The sequence below is a fragment of the Amblyomma americanum genome, chromosome 9, assembly GCF_052857255.1.
Source record: "Amblyomma americanum isolate KBUSLIRL-KWMA chromosome 9, ASM5285725v1, whole genome shotgun sequence".
NCBI lineage: Eukaryota > Metazoa > Arthropoda > Arachnida > Ixodida > Ixodidae > Amblyomma > Amblyomma americanum.
In genome coordinates, this window is record NC_135505.1 from 65,647,507 (window position 1) to 65,670,481 (window position 22,975).

The following is a 22,975-nucleotide window of genomic DNA, read 5'->3' on the forward strand; positions in this document are numbered from 1 at the left end:
TTTCCGAAATCCAAAGAAAACAGGCATGCAGGTCTCGCCCTGCCCCGGATAAGGGGTACGCGCAAAAAACACCATGTTCTTACCTGGTTCTTGTCTTCCGAGCGTAATTAAGAGAAATAGTGCACTGACGGTGTGTCTAGGTCATCCTAAAACCAAATCCGAGTTGGTGGCGAAGTATGTCTCTTCTCATAGATGGCAGGTGATGTTTATATCTTTAGCGTAATAATTACCTCCCAGACGTGCTTTTATCCTAATTTCGCAGCGAAGCAATGTTTCAGCTGCACTGAGTGAGGGATACAGTTGACGAAAAAGACGAATGCTGCAACGCGCGCGGCAAGCGCTGATGTCAACACCACCAATCATTATGAATGAAAGCCCATTCAGGCATAATTTTCTACAGTACGAAAAAGTATATGATATACTCCGTCGAAACAGCTGGACAATATCATTTGGAGGCGCTAATGTCAACCAGCAGAACACCGTCGGCACCTCAAAAGGTAGTAGCCTCGTCGTCCCCATGGTTCGCTCTAAAAATAATTCCGTAAAATCTTCACTATAAAGTCGGCTGCCTGCTGAAGGTTTCCACATTTTTTTTCTTAAATTTACCCCCCCCCCCCCCCCGCAGATGGTATAACTTGGGCTTAGCGCGCGACAACCTGCATCACAACAAAGAGCACAGTCGGAGACACAGCTCAGCAGAATAGGGTTCGTACGTGCTGTGTGCAGCGAAGTCCTTTAGTGCGCTGGCGTCATTCCGTTGCAATTCATTGGAAGCTTATTTTTGAAACGTCTTTCCAGAAGGCTTCGCTAGTCTTCTTATGCAGTGGTCGGTTCAGCATGTAGGCATTATCGCGTAAAAAGACGAGAACGTCAAAAAGACGGAATGCTAAGTGGAAAAAGAGAACTGAAACTAAAAAACTGTGCTAAAGTCCGATTTCTTGCGCTGCCTAAGTCTAACTACCGGGACAAGGCGGCTTACTTTCAGTGGCTTCACCTTTGTTTATCCTATGCGCCATCAACACATCTAATGGAGATCAATGGTACTCACTGGATATTCCAGGGAGGAACGACGCGCCGAAGCAGCCGAAACCGCGACGCTGCCCAAGAAAGGCGCCTTTGTATACCAGTTCGCGCTAACACAAGTAGCACTGTCAACGACATGGCGCAAATGTAAGATTGATATAGAAGTAATTTCAATTTAAATGTAAAGTAGTACTCGTATGGGGTACAATAAAAAGCATAGCCGTCAAGTATGTGGGAATGGTGCGAGCTTCAAACTAGTTGCAACCTTGATTAGCGATAAGTTTTGGTTTTGAGAAGGCGATTTTATTGATTTGAGCTTTTTCGTCGTATAAGACCACTGTGCTGTGAAACACTTTCGGGTCTTTTTCTTAACGAGTGACAATTATAGAGACTTCTTTTTTAAATACACTTTTGCAACTGTTTATTGAAAAAAAAAATCTGGTGTCTCAAGCGTCAGGAAGAGAAAAAAAACGAATTCACTTGGTACTTTTTTTTTCAGTAAAGACGCGACTTGACGCAAGTAAACATCTGGGACAGACATTAAGCATGTAATAAATGGGATCTAACCACTGAGGAAATTATTTACATTTAAGGGTGAGTATATCTCCTGCACTATACATTCACTCAACGTACTAACGTCTATGTTAAGCCTAAGCAGAAAGGTGCTGCTGCCCCGTCTCAGACATCAGCAGTCTTATCTCAGAAACACTGGAGCTGCTTGTGAGCAAGCATGCCACATGCACTTGCACGCTGAATGACACATCTCCAAAAAGGGGTGATAATACCATTCTTAAGACATAGCGCGAAAATCCGTTGATAACTTAGTTCTTTAGAAAGGGTTGACGTCGTTTAAAGGCATTTCCTGAAAGCAACCAGCGCGTGTGTAAGGCTCCGCTAGCATTGGCCCGAAATTTCACCGGTTGGTGCACTGGCTGAAACATTGTTCACAGAGAGGTATCAAACAAGAAAAAGGAACTGTTCGACTTTCTTAGCCCAAACGCAAGCGCTTTTGCGTCTCTTCGCCTGTCTTGAGTTACAGCAATGACCATCGCGGCGAGTAATCTCCGTGGTGTCTCGTTGCCAGCGTATCCTTCAGATAAGCGACAGCCCTATGTGGCGTGCGATGCGAGCCGCTTGACTTCCCCGTACAGTTCGTTGCGGAAACCATCACGGCGTATGCCTTGTGTGCCTTTCCACCGGACGAGGAATTCTGCTTCTGCCTGAGCAGCGTGAAGAAAGTACCCGTTCAGTGCATCTGAAATTTTTCATGTGCATTCCTGGATCGTACGTGAGAAAACACTGCCAATAAAGATGGGCACTGCCAGGGAGCTTCATATGCAAGTGCTTGTGGCGACGCTGTTTGTGTTCCTACCAGCTTCTGTGAGGATGACGGAAGGCGATTGTAAGTGCTGCTCAGACGTCTTGAAGGCGGTGGAGAAACTTAAAGAGGAGCTTAAACTCCTAAACGATGAGGTGAGTGCCTCGAAAAACGACATAAATAATCTGCAGCAACCGTTCATGAGAGCTCAGGGTGATATTCAAGATTTGAAGGCTGGCGTCAACAAAGTCAGCACAACAATTCAGGAGGACGAAAGCAAAATACGCCAGATTCAAGCAGACATTAGTGAAATGAAAGCGGAAAGAACTGACCTCCGCGAAGCTGTGGAACGAGTGAAGCGGGACTTGCATCAAGATAGGCTACAGACTAACCAAAGCATTGCTGCAGTCCATGCAGAAACAAAGCGGCTGGCTGAAGTTTTGATGCCTCCGATGCAGAGAATCATGGCCTCCCTTCCAAACAAATTGGCCAAAATTGAGCGGCTTGACAAAGCTGGACAACGCGTCATGGAACTCTTGGCTTCCTCGCAACGAGAAACTAATATACCTGATACAAACCAGGACCACAGCTCCGAAAGAAAAAAAGCCGCAAGCACACCCACCCAAAAAATACATCAGAGCGTTCCGACGGAGGTATCATCTCAAGGCAGCGCTGGCGAGGAGAACCATGACAATGAATTGCTAGGCTACACTTCACAACTTGAACGAGTTACTAACCCTTTTCCGTTACCTTTCCACAATGTCTCTATTCGAGATGTTCAGGGTTTCGCAGCTGACAATGATTCATACGTTCTTGGAAATGTTTCCAATACATTTTTAAAAGATGGAAACCTAACTCAAAGGGCTTTCGATGGCATCGGAGAAATTGAACTTGTTGGAGCGGAAGAAAATTTTCCGATCGTGATGAGAGAGAGTGATATTGGAGGCTGCACGGGATTCGGCACTTCTAACCACTCTGCCTCGACAACTCCGTCGGCGCCTTGCTATCATTTAACTAATGACTCGGAGAAGAACAGTGACCAATGGAATAATAACGAGCTGCCGATTGAAAACGTCATGCGTGTGATGGCTCAGAAGCTTCTCAATCTACAAAAAATCTTCGATGATGGCGCATGTGTTAGCAGGGTATCACAGCTTGAAGATAGGAGTGCTCTTGTGAATGCAAATCTGTCTGAACTCCACCTTTTGGTATCAAGCTACAAGGCACTGGACACTGATGCCATCAAAGAAATGGAAACTACCATCGCCAACATGAGTGACGTTGTGAACGAGGCTCTGGTAAAATTGGAAAAACGCGTGTTGACCGAACTGGACGGCAGGACCGCAGAGAACACGCGCAATACAACTGCAGTTTGGGAGAGCTTGCAGAGTATCCTCAATAGGATTGAAGAGATCGAGTTTGGTCTGAATTCGACGATTGCTAAAGATGACTCTCTTCGTCTGATGAATGTCAGCCTGGCTACACTAGAGGCTCAGTTGTTGGCGCTTAACGACTCTGTGGAAACCGCTGGTTCAGAGGAGATTATGGAACTGAAATCAGAACTAAGAAACCTGAGTGAGTCGCTACAAGCACCAATAAGTGATTTTGACCGACGCATCCAACAGAGTTTGTCTTTAACTAGTGCTTTAAAGGAGGCTCTGGATAATGTAACCAGCTGGTTGGAAGTGGTAAGTGAGAACGCCAAAAAAAGCGTCATCGCAGGCGACCTCAAGCTCCAGACAATAACGGAAGAACTTGGGCGAGTGTTCAGGGCAGAAAAACTGAAGCAAGACATGCAAAACGTCACAGATTCACTTCTCGGAATCCAAGGCGGGCACCCTGGTAAATATATTTTCTGAACTTGAATACACACTATACCAAACCGTACGGGCCCCAATCTAAGGCACGAGCCCGGGCCGGGCCTGAGCATTGCAATCCGAAACCGGCCAAGAACGGCAGCTTCAATCCCTGGCCCGGCCCGGGCCCGCCATATTACCTGTCTACTGAGCTCGTACCCGACCCGCGTAGCTGAATGTGAGGCCCGGCCTCGTTCCCGCGGCAGCTGAAAAGCTAAATTACTCACTGTGTGTCCTGGCACGCACAGTGGCCAGCAGAGGCTCTTACATTGCAAATGGTTTTGAAAAAATTGTTTGGGTAAACACAAGAAGACAAGTATGCCGGATAGCCAGCCAGGATTTTTGAGCAATAATTTTGTGTGTGAGTAGCCCTGAAATTCCGAGAGCCAAATCAAACCACATACGCGCCATAAATTTTGCGTTACCTCTATATTTTGGCCAGTCGTCTTATAGTGTGCGCGATGTTCAAACTTATAGACGTCCTGTATGCCGAACTAATGACGTTTCATTTTTTAATGTCCACGATTTCGCTGGTTGAATCGATGGCCCCACCTGGATTGATTGTATGGAAACGGCAATTTAAAGTGGTTGCTCATATCGGAGAATGTGTTCGAAGAACCAAAGTGTCCAAGACCATTACACCCTTCTCCAACTGCATTTATCGTGGCATCGAATATTTGTATGTGCCTTCTTAGAGGAGTTTTGAATCATGATGCATACTTTTTAAACAGCCTAGTGCATTCCTTTCTGAAGATATTTTATATAGAAGGCGTCCGAAATCATAGAACACAGATTCTTGTTTGGAAAGCCGTGAACGATACATCGATGCGTTCGTGGCTACAGGACTGTACAAAGCAGACCTTTCTTCATGTAGTGGGATACAGAAAGGCGATAGCTAAATTTTGCAAACCAGTTTAATTATTTTAGTGCAAAACATCATATTGTTATAGCTGCTGGCCTTCAACACCGAAGGCTACTTGAGTTAAGAAAACTCCTGAATTACATAGAGGATTGAAATATAGAAAATCCAAAATAAAAGCATTTTTTGGTATCATTATATGTCCGCTTTGCCGTATTGAACATGGCGACAAAGCCATCTCTGCTCGTGGTGGTCCAACTGGAACCACAGATTGATCTTCTGCCTCATAAAAGACGTAAACTGAGTTATTGCTGCATTGAAGCGACACCGGTTCATGATTGCGAAATGTAGAAAAGCCATCGTCGAGAGCTTAATATTTGGAATTTCTAGCGTACTGTTATAGAAATATTGATGGTAATGGTCCATTCTTGCGATGTGTAGCGAAATCTTTATTTTCAAATGTTTCAGTGCTCACATCGAACAATTAAGACTGCCGTAGAAAAGCAATAGAGAACGTTTTTAACGCTCAGAGAATTAATCAAAAACATTCAATCATGTTGATTGTTTTAGCGAAATCTTTTAATACATGAAAACCTGCGTTCATAAACTCTTTCCCGCTAGAAGCTTATTTTGTCCTCAATGTTTTTTTATGTTCGGTATTGGGAACAATGATGGCGATTGTAAACATTTGAACACTGGGCTCGACTCTCGTTTTAACGGCCTTGCACTAGGCAGCTACACTCTCGTACCCTAAAGCACATACAACATATTTGATTACTTATTTATTTATTTACAAATACTGCGGTCTCAACGAGACCAAGCAGGTGGGCATGTCGTACAACATATTCTCTCGATTAACATCAATTACAAATAAGCTCTTGCTTTAACATGTGAAAGAGAACAAAACATGGGAAGAGAACAAAAGTGAACAAGCACACATTTCAGTTATGCAGAATGTAGAATTATTAGGCAACTAAAGTCAATTTGTCGTTTTCTTTTCGGACACTACAACGCAAATTAATGCCTGTCCAGTCGTACAATCAAAGTGCAGAGACTCTACTGAAGTGTCGTCCTCGGCTTTTCAAAGTAAAATCAATGTCTGCTATTTCTTTACACACCCTGTACCTAACCAGGTCTTTCAGGCAAACCAGCCGATAATTTTCAAAACTCGGTGTGTTAAGGTGGAAACATTGCTTTTGCGGAAATGTAATACCCGTCCTCGAACAAGTAAATAAAAGATAGGTGAATAATGTTATCTAGTTTGCTGAGTAACAAATTTATGACAGTTAATCTCTTAAAAAACAGATGGGCGCCTACCTGGATGCAGAAATTTTTAACTGACCATGATCACGAGCAATATCTGTTTTATAACTTTCATAATGCGATTAACGTCGGCACCGTGGCTCAAAAAATTTTGGCCATTTCTAGCGCAATTCGAAAATCACGCGCCGGCTGTGCGCGCCCAGTGACGTCGGTCAAACTGGGCTACATCGCGGCAAACAGCCCAAAGCAAGAAGCGAGAAACAGAACCGTAAGACGGTGCGCACGCCTCTGATTGACGTCATTTGATTATAAAGGTCAGCTTGCGAACACAGCTGCCCTGCGAGTTTCGAAATGCTCGAGAAATGCCAAAACGATTACCATCACCGTCATCGCTGATGGTAATCGCGTTTTAGAAATGCTAAAGCAGACATGGCTATTAGTAATGGTTAGCTACAAACCTCTATTTGCAATTGTAAAGTTAAGTAGTCGTGCTTATGTCGTTATAAAATTTTGGCCTTGTGCTTTTTTTCTATAGCGCACACTTTTGGGAAGTTGATTCGCCTCCTTCATGACATCCTTCGGCACAGTTTATTCCTGTAGGGCAGAAGCCACTTTTTTGTCTTAGAAACTGTTTTCAAAAGGAGTGTCCTCCTTTTTAGAAACGGCTGAGATATAAAGCCTCTAGCCATCGAACCCGGCAGAAGGCGAGGGCGAAGACAAGACAGACATTGACAGCCAAATTAGGAGCACTTTCTTAGTTAAACCAGTGCCCAGAAACATGGACCCGAAGAACCACGAAGGAAGACGGGCGGCGAGATCATTGGAGTTGGACAGGTTCCTAAAGAAGAAACAGATGGTTCTGTATGTTGACGCGTCCAAGTACAGAACGAAGGAAAACGCTAGGGCGGTAGCAGTAGTGAACGCCAATGGGAAGATAATTACTGGTGCATCAGTGCGCACAAGGACAACTCAAGCAGCGGAAGAGATCGCCATAGCTCTAGCCCTGACTGAAGCCCATCGGCAGGGACTGAGTTACTGGATAGCGACGGATTCTCAGGCTGCAGCGAGGGCATACAGAGATGGCAGGATCGGCCAAAAAGCCGCGAGGATTCTCTTCGCACAAAACCAACACAGACATGGATCAAACAACACACACATTCAACACACCATCATTTGGGTCCCTGACACTGGGGTTGAGGGAAATCTCATGGCAGACACCGTTGTCCGAGGGTTCACGAACCGGAGGGCGGGTTTGCCGGTCGAACCCTTCAGCACGCCAGAATCGTACGGGGAGGCAATGAAGGCGTTGTTGGGAGCGCGCAAGAAGTACTCGACTCCGGCGGATATCCTCAACAGAGAGCAGGCCACCACGCTCAGAAGACTACAAACAGACACCTACCCAAGCAGAGCCATGTATCATAAAATGTGGCCGAACAGATATGCGAAAGAGTGCGTGTGGTGTGGGGGCTACGCCACAACGTACCACGCCACCTGGGGCTGTGAAAAAAGCCCTTTACTACCAAAGATAAATAGCCCTAGTCTAGAGCAGTGGGAGGCCCTCCTGGCTGACTCCGGCCCGAGCACACAGCTTATGCTGGTGACGAGGGCCAAGGCAGCGGCGGAGGCCAACGGGATCCTGGACTAGGGAATACCGACCACTGCAGCTCCACTTCTATCTATCCCCAACACCCTACTCCCTTACTCTTCCTTCTGTGAAAATAAATGTTTTTACTACTACTACTACTAGCCATCGAAATAAAAGAAATCATGGGTTCATGGGTAATTTATATTGAAGTACTGCCTAGCATGCTCTTACAAATCACGCTCTAGTATCTTTCCAGATCTATAAGTTTTAATGATTGCGAGTGCTAATTGGAGACCATTTTTGAACTCCAAGTTTTCATTTTGAAGACTGCCTGCCTAACTCGTCAAGAAATTTGAAGAACATTTTTTTCGACATTCCTTCTCAGAAAACTGGCAAATGCTGTTTACCTGGCGCTCCAGAGTTGCGCCTGTCTTTAAATATAGCTGTTCATGTCACGCCGTCCGACTGAGTGCGATAACAGGATGAGGTTTTTACTGCCGCAGATAGAAAGAGAGCGTGTTTGAAGTAACGAATTTTCACTGAGTCCTAGGAGATGACAATGTTGCTACTTGCACTGTCCGGTTGACCGGCTACTTCTACGCTAAACAAATCTCATAAGACCTTAAATACCGTTTACTGGTATAAGGAAAAAACAGTCTTATAACACGATACTTAGCATTCGGTGTCAGAAGTGCTTTTTGACAAGGTTTAAAACTCAGTCCTAGAAGCAAAATTAGGAATTTTAATGGACGGAGTTTAAGGTCCTAAAGCTACACAAAAGCAAAAACTGGTATTGTAATGGAGGGCTCCGGAATAATTCACGCCACCAGGGGTTCTTTAATGTGTCCTCACATCGTACAGCACACGCCTGTTTTAATACATAAATTCCATTGCAGTACGACCGCACAGGGCGGGATCGAACCCGCCACCTTAGGTCAGCATCCAAACGCCAAACCTTCTAAACCGCGACTTCGGGTAGATCTAGTAGAGGCGGACACGAAAGAACAGCACACGTCAAAACAGCATGCGTCAAAACAGCATGCGTCAAAACAGCATGCGTCAAAACAGCAGAGCACAAAGCAGCAGAGGGAAAAAACGACACAGTGACACAACGGCACAGGGAAAAAACAGCATGGCGACAAAACAACACAGGGAAAGGACAGCACGCGTCAGAACAGCACACCGGACAAAACGGCACAGGGAAAAAACAGCAAACCGAAAAAAACAGCATTACGACAGAAGAGCGCGAGAAAAAACAGCACGACGACGAAACAGCGCATCGGTGCGCGGTGCAGCTGCTGGAGGGGTGACTATATCATGGCCATAACCGCAAACGGTAAACCACCACACATGCGGCAGCAATCTTTGGAGTTAGCGACTGCTCGTTTCGCTGGTTCATTAAGAAACAAGAAACAGGGCATGCTTATTCATTGAGTAAGAGCGTTGATTATTCATTTATTTTTGACCCTAAAGTTGCCCATGGGTCAACTTTGGCCACTGGTGGGTAGCAGCGTTGCTTGAACGGTGCATTTGGCAGAAGTAGTGGTTATGTAGTCCTTGCTTGCTTGGCTTTAATGATCTCGTTTCTTTCTGTATTATATAAAAGACGAATCTGGGAACCAGAGAGATAAAATGACCCGGCCATCTGCTCTGCGGTCAAGTGCCCCTGGTAGTCTACATTATTGCACTTGCTATTGCCGCTGGGTTTCGTGACGCTGGCAAAGATCTAGTTTCTTTCTGTAATATATGTAAGATGAATCTGGGAAACTGAGACGTAAAATGGCCTAGGCATCCGCTCTGAGGTCAAGTGCCCAGGGTAGTTAACCTTAGTGAACTTCCTGTTGTCGTGGAGTTTCATGACGCTGGTTGTAGATTGCTTGCTGATAATGTGTTTAGAGAAGTTTGCGCACATTCGGTGATGGAACGGCGCAGCTATAATTTAAACACAACTGCAATATAGCAAGAAATTGCAGCGTTCCTATAGTAGATTATACGATCATGTGAGTAACACCTGACGTCAGTATTTTAGTTCGGGTAGCTTTTTTTTATTCGTAGATTTTGAATACCATGAAAGGAAGCCCTGCGGTTGGCGCAATTTTTTACGAGTATCTACCAGATTTATGCTCAGCGTGTAACTCTTGGCTCAATAAATGTATTATACTGCTGCTACTACTATCAGAGCTGAAGTCATCCCATCGGTATAATTATGACCAGCTTTCCTTGGTGTTTATAGTCAAGCAAACCATACCATATTACCAATTCGCTATTCTTGCTTTGTTTCAATCAATCAATCAATCAATCAATCAATCAATCAATCAATCAATCAATCAATGAGCATTTATTTCACCAACTAAGTGTACAGGTGGTGAAAAAGGGCGGCGGAGAAAAAGCTGCAAGTTTCGCAGCATGACAAAAGCCCCGTACGCCCCTCAAGCAGCGACAGGCTATAGTACATGTAAAAAAAAAAAACGTGCATGCACACACACTGATAACAAAAAAAAAAACATGTAATCGATGCTGATCAAGAGTTACAAAGACAGAAATACCACTCAGATCTGTCATTTGTGATAACATATGTTGAACAGAAAACTCTGTCGTAATAGCACATGGTTATCAAATATGTAAATCTTGGAAGGCAGATGCATGCAGTGCACAAGAGAGACAGAAAAACACGATTGCACTTGTAATTGAATATTTCATTCATTTTTGTCTATTAAAATGTGATGCATATTACGTACAAGAATAATTCTGTTAGGCGCCCATTATTGAGTGTAAATACATTGATACCTAGTTGATCAAAGTAGTTTATTAGTTTATGTAGAGTACAACTTCCCCGTTGCTGACCGCACTCTGTGCGTGAGAATGGTATTTGCCATGGGGGTTGGTCTAAGTGGGTACACGTAGTGGGAGCGTTTGAGGTTGGCATTTGGTAAAATGAGTCCAGTTTTCCATGGACTGCACTTTTATAGCATCTTAGTAGTTTGTTATTATACACGTCTCCCACTTTAAGCATTTTAAGTGTCTGAAAAAATCCTTGCGTATGTTCAAGAAAATGTGCATTTGTATGGCTCGTACTGCTTTCTTTTGTAAAATAGTCAATTTATGCAGGTTTTGGGACGTCGTATTTCCCCAAACTGACACACAATAACAGAGATGAGAATGGAAAGGAGAATGGTATATGAGTTTTTTTAAGGCGACAGGAAGTGAATGCCGGGTTCTGTTAAGCACGCCAACTGATTTGCGAATTTTTGTACACATAGCGTTAATATGTTCATTCCAGGACATGTTTTCTGAGAAAATTACTCCTAAAGTTTTAACGTGTTTTTCGACTGTGATTGAGTAGGGGCCTAAAGTCATGTTTCCAGTCACTTTTGTTTGAGACCCTGCTGCACGAAAAAGAACACATTTTGTTTTAGATTCATTTAGTACTAGGTTATTCTTTACAGACCAATCTTGAAGGCTACAACACGGAGAGCTTGTCTGTCTTAAAATGCTTCCCAAATACTTTCCTTCCACGTATATGGTGCAATCGTCTGCATAGATAAAGAACTTACAGGTATTACTGATTGCTACAATATCACTTATATAATAAAGAAAAAATACCGGGCCAAGGATGCTACCTCGCGGCACACCAGATTTTATCGGTCGGTTACTCGATTTCTCTTCATGTATTTGGACAAACTGTCTCTGTCTGCTTGAATAAGACTTAATTAAGTTTAATGATGTCCCACGGAAACCGTAGGACTCGAGTTTACAAAGAAGTAGTTTATGATTTACGCAATCAAAAGCCTTGCTGAAATCTAAAAATACACCTAGCGTCATGAGTCTTTTTTTTAAATTTTCTAGGATCATGTCTTTTCGTAGCAAGAGAGGAATATCAGTAGAGCGTTTTTTTCTAAATACATACTGACAGTCAGTAATTAGGTCATGTTTTTACGAAAAACTGTCTATACGGACATTAATTATTTTTTCCAGGCCTTAAAAAAATATGGGCAATATAGATATTAGGCGATAGTTTGTTAGGCTGTTTTTATCACCTCCTTTATGAATAACGACTACCTTCGCTATTTGCATCTGTTCCGGAAAAAAACCAGTGGAAAGGGCAGCATTCAAAATGTGTTAACACAGGCGAAATTAAATCTATTACATATTTCACTTGCCCAATTTCTATGCCATCCGCATCTTGGAAATGGCTGTTTTTGAAGCCATTAAAAATTTTACAGACTTCATGAATGGAAGTGGGTGCAAAGAATATTGATTGTTGATTATTGATTCTTGACGCTCCCAATCTTCATTCTCAAATTTGGGAATAAACATCCTGTGAAACGGAATTTTCTGCTTTCATTCTACAACTCTGCTTCAGTAGACACCCGTGTTTGTTAGGTTATGTGCGTGTTAGGTGTTTCTTGTGGTTCCTGTGCAAAAGATCAAATTTGGAGAAAATTGATGTCTAAATAAGATTGGCTTCCAAGCGAAAAAAGTAGCTTTGCTCAAGTGTATCGAACATTACTCTTCGTGATAATTCACTTTGATGTGAAAAAATGGATCAACAAGCTGGGAAAATTATGACCACGCATTTGCGGCTCTAAACATAGAGAATGCCAGATACGACATGACACTACGTTTGTCAAGTGCTCAACACGCGCAATTTATGCCGTTCCCATGACGCGTGGAAAGTTTCATGTAGGAGTAATCGACCGTTGCATCAACGATCGAATGGGGGATCATGACCGAAATATAGGTCAGTTAAAAGATAAGTGCGTACATTTGGTAGCGCATGTAAGTAAGTGCAGAGGATGCGCGGCTCGTTTAGCTGAGACTAGGATTCTAGGTAAGAGTGGGAAAGGACTGCGCGTGTTAGCCTGGAAGCATACTATGTTAAGAGATATGGCGGCACTTGCATCTGCACTCCCTCATTGTCGTTTTTGCAGCAGAGGTAGACTTTTTAGAAGCAGCCAACGTTTCAGTTTTTCATGTCTTGATGCTTGCTTGGGCTTGCTGTTATCTTTCTCGATTGTTCGCTCTCCTCCTTTTCACCTCTGTCGCTTGCCTTATTTAAGACGGGCCTTCCTTCAGTAAAGTTCCGTGTTTAGTCAACGCTTGTGTCTTGTCCTTTCTACTTGTGCGGTTCCATGGTTTTTTGCTGCTCCTTTTTCTTGGTTCAAAAGGCACCAACTAGAACAAAAAGTAGTTTTACTGAAAAAAGGCCCTCAGTATAAAATTACACTAAAAAATGCGCGCTGACGCATGAATTTTCTGGTCAGCAGTTTAGCCCATTTGGCAAAGTAAATTTACCGTCGGTCAGCCTCACAAAACCAAAGGGCAGCATACTGGTAAGGCACCAAAAAACGAAAAGTGGTCGGCTCGGGCAATGGAGCTTTCTTGAAAATAAGCATCGCATTCTGAATATTTTGAGTGTACGAATGCCTTGTAGCTCGCTACAAATGAAATTGCAGGACTCAATTGAAGACAGCGACAGTTTTGAAGAATGAGAAAATCTGGTACACTCAGAGCCCTGCTACTGGCGTGTTTGCCATAATTCAGCACCAAGATGGTCAACCCGCAGAATCGATGCTTCCAGACGAACCTCTTCAGCATGATTAATTTCATAACACGCTATAAAAAAGACAATATTTGAGATCGCGATTATTACCCTACCGTGTTCCTTATTCATTCTGCGAAACAAGCACTCGAACTCCGGAGGCCGTCCGCATGTGTTGTGATTTACCGTTTCTTGTTACGGCTTGATAGTTCGCCTTTTCAGCAGCGCTGCACTGTACTTCGACGTGCTGTTTCGTCGTCGTACTGTTTTTTCTCCGTGCACTTCTGTCGTTGTGCTGTTTTTCGCTGCGCTGTTTTGTCGTTGTGCCGTTTTGTCTGGTGTGATATTGAGACACGCGCTGTTTTTCGCTGTGCTGTTCTGTCACCATGCTGTTCTTTCCCTGTGCCGTTCTGTCGCTCTGCTGTTTGCCCCCTGTGCTGTTTTGTGTGCGGTGTTTTGATCCATGCTGTCTTATCGCGTGCTGTTCTTTCATGGCGGCCTAGTATAGCTTGGTCCAGATCGGTCTCACCATCTTTTTGGCTAAAACTGGAGAAGTCCAAGCAAGAAGCATTCCTGTCGCGTTAGTCTCAAAGTTGTGCAACGTTTAGAATTTTGACAAAATCATTTTTTCTCTCTATAAAGGGGTATGCGCGCAAAATTTTCGACACAATAAATCCTTATGATTTGTTTATTGGGCCTAAGGAGATAACTTTTAGCATGTTCCTGTCGCAGGCGTTCAGTGGAACGTAACTTAATATGCAAACGTTGTCCGAAGCCACGCTGGGCATTTCCATTCACATCGACGGATGTCAAGGTGCGATTGCTCTAATTATTGTCACGTAGCTGAAGCCTGACCTGATTCACAGAAACAGCCAGTGCATGACGGCGACGCCAAGCCACCAAGCATGTGCTACTCCAGATTGGCGGCTCGAACCTGATGCAGATGTGCACTACAGCTCTAGCGCCGACCGCTACCGAAACAGCGGGTAAAAAATCCTTGGTAATTAACTATCCACACTGGGCACTGGTATACTCAGCTTATTTTCGCGATTATTGGTGTTCTAGGATTTTTTGAAGCAAAAAAATGAGCACACAAATGTATTGTTCCCGTATCTTTTTACACTCAAAATACAAAACTTAAATACCGCGAATATTTTTTTTTCCAGCCAGAAACATTATTCTTCTTATTGTACTGAGACGTAATGCTTCATTCGCCTGATTTACATAAACGTTATTTGTCTAAACTTGAATCCACCGTTCTCTAAACCAACAAAATGTTTTACTCCTTTTCAAGCCGCCAAATTTGGGACCTTCGTCAGGGTTTGGGGTTGAAACCATGAGTAGAGTGGTTCTTTTACGTCAATATGAGCACATGCGTCAAGAAAAGATAGATATCCCATTAACCAGGGAAGCTCATGCAGATGACAGCAGCGGATGTCCAGGGCTGAATGTGCTGGCAGCGGACGATCGCCTAGTTATGTCCACGAACCCTGGAGGCAGGTTCAGTGCTCCGAACCTACCAAGCGATAGGATGCCCCTGGGGGCAGTCGTACGCTTCCACTGTATGCCGGCGGGAACATACCGGCTTGTCGGGGCACGCCAGCTGACGTGCCTCGGAACGAAGCGTTGGTCAAGCCCACCGCCAACGTGCGAACCGCTGCCGACTCTCGAGCAGCCGCTGGGTAAGTGTCAGCACATGGCTGCATTTGCTCTTGTGTTTTACCTAACAACTCTCTTTCCCGCGCGTTAATGTGGACTGATGTTAGGTGCTCTCAAATTGCATTGTGTTCGAATGCTTCCCGAAAAAGAGAAGAAAAACTGGAATAAAGGTCTAGAGACAAGGATTTTAGAAAAACCTTAGGGTTAATTTATGCCCTTGATTTGAATAAGAACCAGATTTTCGAGAAAGAAATCGCATGCAAGCGTACAGTGTCGCGTAGAATTTGATACGCTTAGTATATTAAAAAATGGTTGGAAATTTCTGACACATTGAAACGCAAGCTTAAAGGCTCCGTTTGCAAATCATTTCGGCAATATTTGTTACTTCACAGTTACCAGCCACAAAGCTTCTGTTATTTTTTGTCACCGTTTATAGCTTCTCAGAAAGCACTCAAATAAGCCATTGTGCCGTTCCCAACCACCAAGAACAGGTACTTCCTTTATTCAGAGCGACAGAGTGACCTTGTCTCTTACACCCCTGTGAAAAGCAGTCAAGGGTACTCTTTTCCACGAGCTACAAATGTCCTTCTCCTCACCTGCCACTGCCTCCTGCTGGTTTCCACCGCAGGATTTTCTTGCCAGCGCCGGTCTTTAGTAAGATGTGGCACACATAGAACAGAAAAATGTCTTTTTTTCATTTAACGCAGGTTTTCTCTCCAAACCAACGAATAAACCGAGAGGGCCTTTAATAACCCTGCCAATAATATTCAGCTTCAGAGTCTAACTGATCACTTGGACGCCAGAGCGCTGCTATATCTTAATACTGCGGAACGTCATTTCGGGTTTTTGCACCTTGCAGCAATGATCACGTAAAGGTGTTGTTTAGGGGGCTGGCAGTTTTTCCAGCTTATCTGTCTTTTATAGATTACAAAAGATCGCTGCAAAGCTATCAACCTTTTCAAGTATTTGCTGAGTGGTTAGTCGCTTTCATATTGTTCATCCTAGAATAGTCTATAGTGTCGTGCGGTAAATTATATGGCGTGGTTTCTGCTGAGCCTGATGAAGTAAAGCCCCAACTTACTTGTAAAACAAGCAGCGCTGACCAGGCGTGTTTAAGGAGCTTGCCATTAGGACACTGCCGACTTACTATTCTTCGTTCTCAGCATAGCCTTTCAAGTGGCAAATTACCGGGTTTTATCAAGAGAATAACAGGCCGTGACGCAGACAGCAACTGAAACCGCAAAATACTTCAGCCAGTTATTTGAACTGGAGTCGGTATGTCATTTCGAGATTATAAACAGTCCTGCAGCCCAGAACTAAAGACCAATACGTTTGCCTCATGGGGCGTTCTTGAGCACTTTTTCTCAGTCATCGGGTAGAGATGAAGATCCTCGCTGTTTCTAGTTGCTTTCAAAGGCTGTTTTTCTTAACGATTCTCTGCCACCTCTATGGAATGCACGAACTTGTCAATTCAGCAATCGCAATACGCTCAGCAGAAGACAGCACTATGGTGACTGACCCCCCCTCATTGACATATTACATGCAATTTTCGGCAAAACATTCCCCTTGTTCAGCGATGACGGCAGCGAGGTTTACAGAGCCGCTTTTGCTGGACCCAAACCTATTGGCAAAGCAGCTGACAGGACGAGAAGGAATTTGGGACGGGGGGGTCGGAGGGTGGTGTGATGTCGTCCCGTCGACCACAACTTCATACATGGTGCTTCTGTATTTGGACAGACCTCAAGAACGAAGAGAGACGTGTTCCAGAATATATGCTTTCTAGGCAACGACGTCGCTATTATGTAATTGGCAGTGACCAAGCAGGGGTATAATGTATATGATATGATATAGAGCGAATTTACCGACACGACAGCGGCGTCATGATAACACGTTGATGGCATTGGCCTGAGGGCCTGTTCTTAGGGACTGTTGCCGTTTCGTCCATGAGGTGTATCAGAATACAGGGTTATCAGCATCAGATGCCTGCCACAGCGTGGGAAGATATTCTAACCACCTCACTGAAGGGGGAATTCTGGATCCTGAAGTGCCGTCTTGCTTTTCATAGTTCAAATGTCTCCTCCGAATGCTTTTCACTTTCAAGCTAGAGCTCAGAGCAAGAAATGAACAAACGGTTTACCGAAACAATGAAAGAAACGACTCAGCTCATCGTTAAATGTGTTTCTCGGCATTCCTGCAGAAGATATCGTTCGATTTATTTCTACTACCATGACACTGTTGGCGAGGCAATCGTCCAATGACAGTAATTTTCTGAATATACTTTGTGTAGAGAATTTCAATTATAATTTAATCTGTGATATCACCCGACAAAAACCGTTTGCTTCAAAAGAACGTCCCTACTCTCATATTTATTTTTCTTCTTGCTGACTTTTTTACGCGTGTCTAGATAAGAGAGAGATAGCCGCGTCCCGTTTGGTAAGAAAGGCACCTGAAGAACCAAGACTGATGGTTTCAGCCCGGTGGAAATAAAAAAGGCACTAAAATCGTAACGTAAGGGCGGTCCTTAATGCTAGTGATGGGTGCTCATTTTTGTCATACCCGCGATTTAAACTTCAGAAAGGGCATCTGTGCATGCTACTCAAGTAATGATTTTCACTCTACCTTCATAGTTCGAAACAGCATGTTCTCTGGTCTTCCATAAAAAAATGACTCCTCCGCTTTTACGAATTCCCAGGCAACAGTTCCGATGTAGCTGTGCCGTCCATCGTCCACGACGGCCTAGTGGATGACGAGTGGGCTTCCGCTGATGACGAGGGCCGGCTCGTCGTGCGGCCGGGAAGGAGGCTGCGCTTGAAGTGCCTCTACCCGGCGCAAAAGGGAACAGTGTTTTGGCTGCACAACAATACCGATCCCCGTGATGCTTCCTTCGAGTTGGTCAGAGAACGGCCTGATGACAACAAATTCCATGCATACCAAATGGAAATCGGCAGCGCAACACCCGATCACTCGGGCACGTACAGCTGCGAGACGGAGGATGGCAAGCGACATTCCCTCAGCATCATGGTAGCAGGTGAAGGAAGTTGAAATGTATGAATTCAGAAACAAAACTGCCTAAAGATAGTGGCCGCGTATGCATTTTCCCACTGCAGCGCTTTTACCCATTGGAAACATCCCATAAACACGGAAACCAGTCACCACATTCATTTCGCCATAAGATCAAATTCGGAGGTTTTTCGAACACTTGATGTTGATAGTCACGTAAGAGTATTTACAGTGTCCTCTCTCCCATAGAAATCGATTTCAATATACGGCATGAAACCAGTTTAATACTAGGAAAACACCAAAGCAAAACCCAAACTCAGTTTGTGGCCGGTGGCTAAGGATCAAGTGATGCTGTTTTGACGTCACAAGCGTTTCCATAGAAACAGTCGTATATGCGTTGGCCAATTACGTTCATAGTTTAGCAAGAAAGGAACGAGACAAAACGAGACACAGGACCATAACAAGGCAGACACTCACTTCACACAAACACATAAGCGCGCACTCCCCCTTACCGAAGTTTCGAACTTACAATTGACATATTTTTGGCTCACCCACGTACGTAATATCATTTTCTAGAACTAATCAAAGTCAAGTCGTCTTTCAGCGTCCGTAACGAAACAACAATCTCTTTACGTCAAAAGCACATATGTGACTCTTATAGAAGAGTGCTTCATCATTCTTTATTTTGCTTGGTAAATTTTAATAATTTAGATTTCACCTGCGCTAGCGCAAAATAATGGTTGATGACATGGTTGAGCCACAAATCAGTCAGCTGTAAGTAGCGCGATATTGTGTGTCCCTTCTCATCTGTCTCATTTGCCGCTGATTTTTTTATTAACGTAATATAACCCTCACAGTTTGTTAGTGCAGCATCCAGCAGTTATTAACGTGTGGAGAAAGCTGTGCCTCCAGAATGTAGAGTTCTTTCCTAGAGGTCATCCAAACTAAGTTTCCTAAACCACAAAATTTTGAAAATATTTTTTTCGCTTGAATGAAATTTAGCACGTCTGCCAAGCATGGTGCAAGTAATCAGGAACAATAAAAAAACAAACAGGCCAAACTTTAATGCAATAACACGAACTCTACATACACCCGGAGCTCCCATTCAAGGCAATGCGATGTATGCATTATACCACTCAGAATGATAAATGCGTCTTACGTAAAAGTTGCAAAAAGAAGAATGTATATGTAAAAGGCAATAAGTAACCATGTAAGCAGACGACGTAAATATTTCCTTTAATTAAAAATTGGTTTCGACAATGCATGACAAATGAAAACCTGCCGAAAATATTCCGAGTTTCTTTATTATAAAGTGACTGCACAAATTTTTCATTGGCATGCCGGAGTAGGAATTGATAATAAACACAAATTTCGAATTGTTTCCAGCCGATAGCTACACAGTTTGCTGCTGAAACGCTCAGAGCGCGTCTAGTAAACAGGATAAGTGCATAAACAGCATATTAACACCTTTTTTATTTATTAATGAAGACTAAACATCTAAGGGTACCTTGTCAAAGCTCAACCAGAGTGCCGAAGTTTGATCATTTCAGAAATCATTTAAAATTATCTTGAATGACAGTTCCCGGCTGCTCTCAGTTCTAGAATTTAATTACTGTGTAGTGAAGTCATCTTACAAATTCTTGCATCAAAGACAGCCTTCATTCAGCGAAGGATCCCCTCCTCATCAGCTGCAACAAGCCCACTGAGGTAACTGCTGGTTTCAACCAATGAAGTTCTGTAAAGCATCAGGAGGAATACAAACGAAGCGCCCAACTTTGTTCTTATAATTAAAAGTTCTTGCATCTTGTGTCAAGTTTTACACGTGTCTCCGATAATGTACAGAAGTTTGAATTATGTCATAATAGTTTGGTGCCTAATATTGCAAGAAACATTGTAACACCAGCGGAAAGCACAACAAAATGCATACTTAACAAAACGTGTGAAGTTCCAGGTAAGAAATTTTCTTAAGCCGCGCAAGAATATGCGGTTCCCGAGCAAATGTAGCGCACGTGCCATTAGAAAATGTTTATTGCAGCCATTTTAATTACGTATCCATACATCGGCTTTAACCGCATGACATTCGTGACCTCCAAGTTCTTTGTGTGTGGCTGCTGAGGATTAAGAAGGTCTTTCATAATGTTCCTGTATATTCTCCCGCAGGGAGCAGAGTTGCGCGTAGGTCCGCCGTTTTGTTCCAAGCTCTGCGGGAAAGCTGCTTCTCGTGTGGCAGGAGCCTCACGAGAAGGCTGTTTAGAGGCACCCCTCCTCGTTCCTGTGGGGACTTCACAATACCCCCTCAGTCGGAGAACAATGCAGACAGCACTCAAGATGGGTAGCCTCTGGCCGCATCCTAGTCCAGGTGGGGCCTTCACAATACCCTACCGTCGGATAGCAAACCAGACTGTGCTCAAGATAGTAGGGGCTGTCCCCTTGTGTAGTGTTCTTGTCGGAGCATATACAGCAACATTACTCCTGTGAAGTCAGCTTCCCCGCGGAAAGTTGAACACTTGACGTCACGAAAATTATGTGATCGCCTCTCGGCGAATGGCGTTCGGAGCGGCAAGGGAAAACAGACGCGCAACTCTGCTCCCTGCGGGAGCAGGAACAGTAGTCTTTCATATCTGCGGTTTCGGTTCCTATGATGGTGGCTTTGCCTTGTTTTCTGACCGTACGCATAGCTTTGAGTCCATAGAAGAGTGTTTATGGCTTATTCTACCTCTGTGCTTTAGAGTACTCCAAATATGCGTGATGCTTCATGTGGTTCCAGATGTGACCTGCGAGAAACCCAAGAGTCGTCTTAACGGAGAGCTGGAAGTGACCTCTCCGGGGCCAATTTCTGTGGGAAAAAAGGTTCAGTTCCTTTGTGACATGGGGTATAACCTGACTGGATCGGAAGAGATCATCTGTCTTGGCAGCGGGCGTTGGTCGATACAGCCACCCACGTGCGAGTAGATCGGTTAGTAAAGATGGCATCGTACAGGAAGCGAAACCAAGACCTCAGTGTTTGTGACCTCGGTCGCGCACAAGTTTTTCTTATCAAAGTTTGCTTTCATGTTGGCAGTAAATATATTTAAAAATATTTCAACAATAAAACACTAGTGATGCTATGGATTTTGCAAACTGCTGCATATAGCTTAACACTTACCCATTCATTTGCGAAACAATAGATAGAATTTGCGATATACCTACAAACAATACAGTACGTTGTCATTCACACCGTATAAACATATTTCATGGTGAAAAAGCACAGTGCTTTATTGGAGTTACTGTGGTTCTACGAAACGCTTACATTTCTGCGTCTGTGCAGCAGGGTGTGACAGATACAAGCGACAGCTTCTTTGATCTACCCTGATAGAAAGACATGGAAGCGCAGTACCGTTATTGTCAAGGTACACATAATTGTAACTTCTGGTCTTAACTACCCGAACTTGCGCTTGGAATGATGTGGTATGAGAGGGCTCAGGAACATCTGAGGCCACCTTGAGCTGATTGGTCGGTGTCGCGAAGCGCACGTACGTTTTTGTACTTTTCTTCCATCGGAAAATGGCCACCATAGTTGGGATCGAACCCGCGAAATCGGGGTCAGCAGCCGAGGAACAACACAAAAAAAGCGAATTGTCGACGTGCGGAAGTAATAGGATACAAGCTATAAGCTTGACAAAAAGAAGCACTAACAAGAAGCCCTAACAAATAACTGGTAAAAATTGGATGTAAAACATGTACTACACCGCGGCGGTGTGGTGTACTCAGAAAGAACTTACGATGCTTAAAATTTATCACAATGTTATATGCGCACGTGCTGAAATACAGGGAAGCATTTAACCACCGTGGTGGCTCAGTGTTTAAGGCCCTCGGCTACTGATCCAGAGTACCCGGTGTGCTGTGCGTTGTCAGTGCACGTTAAAGATTCCGAGGTGGTCGAAATTATTCCGGTGCCCTTCACTACTGCACCTCTCTCTTTCTTTCTTCTTTCAGTCCCTCGTTTATTCCTTCCCTTACGGCGTGATTCAGGTGAGAAATACTTTATATGAGAAATATTGCGTCATTTAGTTTCCCAACAACCAATTTTCATATGCTTTTTCAACAGCAGAATCCGGTACTTCTGTCATTGACAAATATTCAAGCCAGTTTCTAAATGCCTATGCAAAATAGTTTTCAACAAAGAAGCATATGTAACATTCTGGTGAGAAAAAATCACAGGATATAAGCACGTCAGAAGCAAGGAACCCTAACAGGGTCCATGCAACGAAGGGTTTAAATTCATTTCTGCACGGCGTTGTTATTGGAAGCTATAACACAATGAGTGACAAGAAAAATAGAAGAATATGAGTAATATGGCGTCGCTAAAAAAATTTATGAAAAATTAAAATTTCGCAAGGGAAGGTGATATGACGGTTGTTTGTCTTCCTACTTTTTTTCCATGTTGCAAGCAGAAGCATGAAGGTTAGCGTGATATTTTATTTATTTATTTTGTTTACAATATACTGCAGACCCTAATATGAGTCCTGGCAGGAGGGGCAAAAAGGCATAAAATAAATACAGCAAGTGACATCGCACAACAAATATAAATAATGCCACAGAACAAGAAACAAGCACTCAGCATCTGTCTACAAGCCATTTTGACAAAGGCATTGATGTTGTTTAGTAGATCAGGCGGGAGTTCCTTCCATTGTGTAATTTTGCGCGGAAAGAATGAGTATTAAAAAACATCGACCCTAGCGTTGTACGTTGCCTGTGATTCCAGGTGATGATTTATTGTTAGTAGCGTTGTGCTGGGTTTAATAAAAGGATCAGGGCTCAAGGAAATTTTGTTATTTTTGAATGAGAAAAGTATATTCAGCCTTTGAATTTTTATTCGTGTTGGCAGTGT

At 43.6% G+C, this 22,975-nt stretch overlaps 1 protein-coding gene across 1 annotated transcript; it reads left to right on the forward strand.

The window, feature by feature from the left end:
- The first annotated feature begins 2,223 nt into the window (after nucleotides 1-2,223).
- Nucleotides 2,224-21,172, forward strand: LOC144103397 (uncharacterized). Its single transcript, XM_077636126.1, has 4 exons — nucleotides 2,224-4,183; nucleotides 14,766-15,128; nucleotides 17,798-18,133; nucleotides 20,873-21,172. Exons 1-4 carry the CDS (start codon nucleotides 2,335-2,337, stop codon nucleotides 21,055-21,057), a joined length of 2,733 nt encoding a protein of 910 aa, XP_077492252.1. The 5' UTR covers nucleotides 2,224-2,334; the 3' UTR covers nucleotides 21,058-21,172.
- The last annotated feature ends 1,803 nt before the right edge of the window (nucleotides 21,173-22,975 follow it).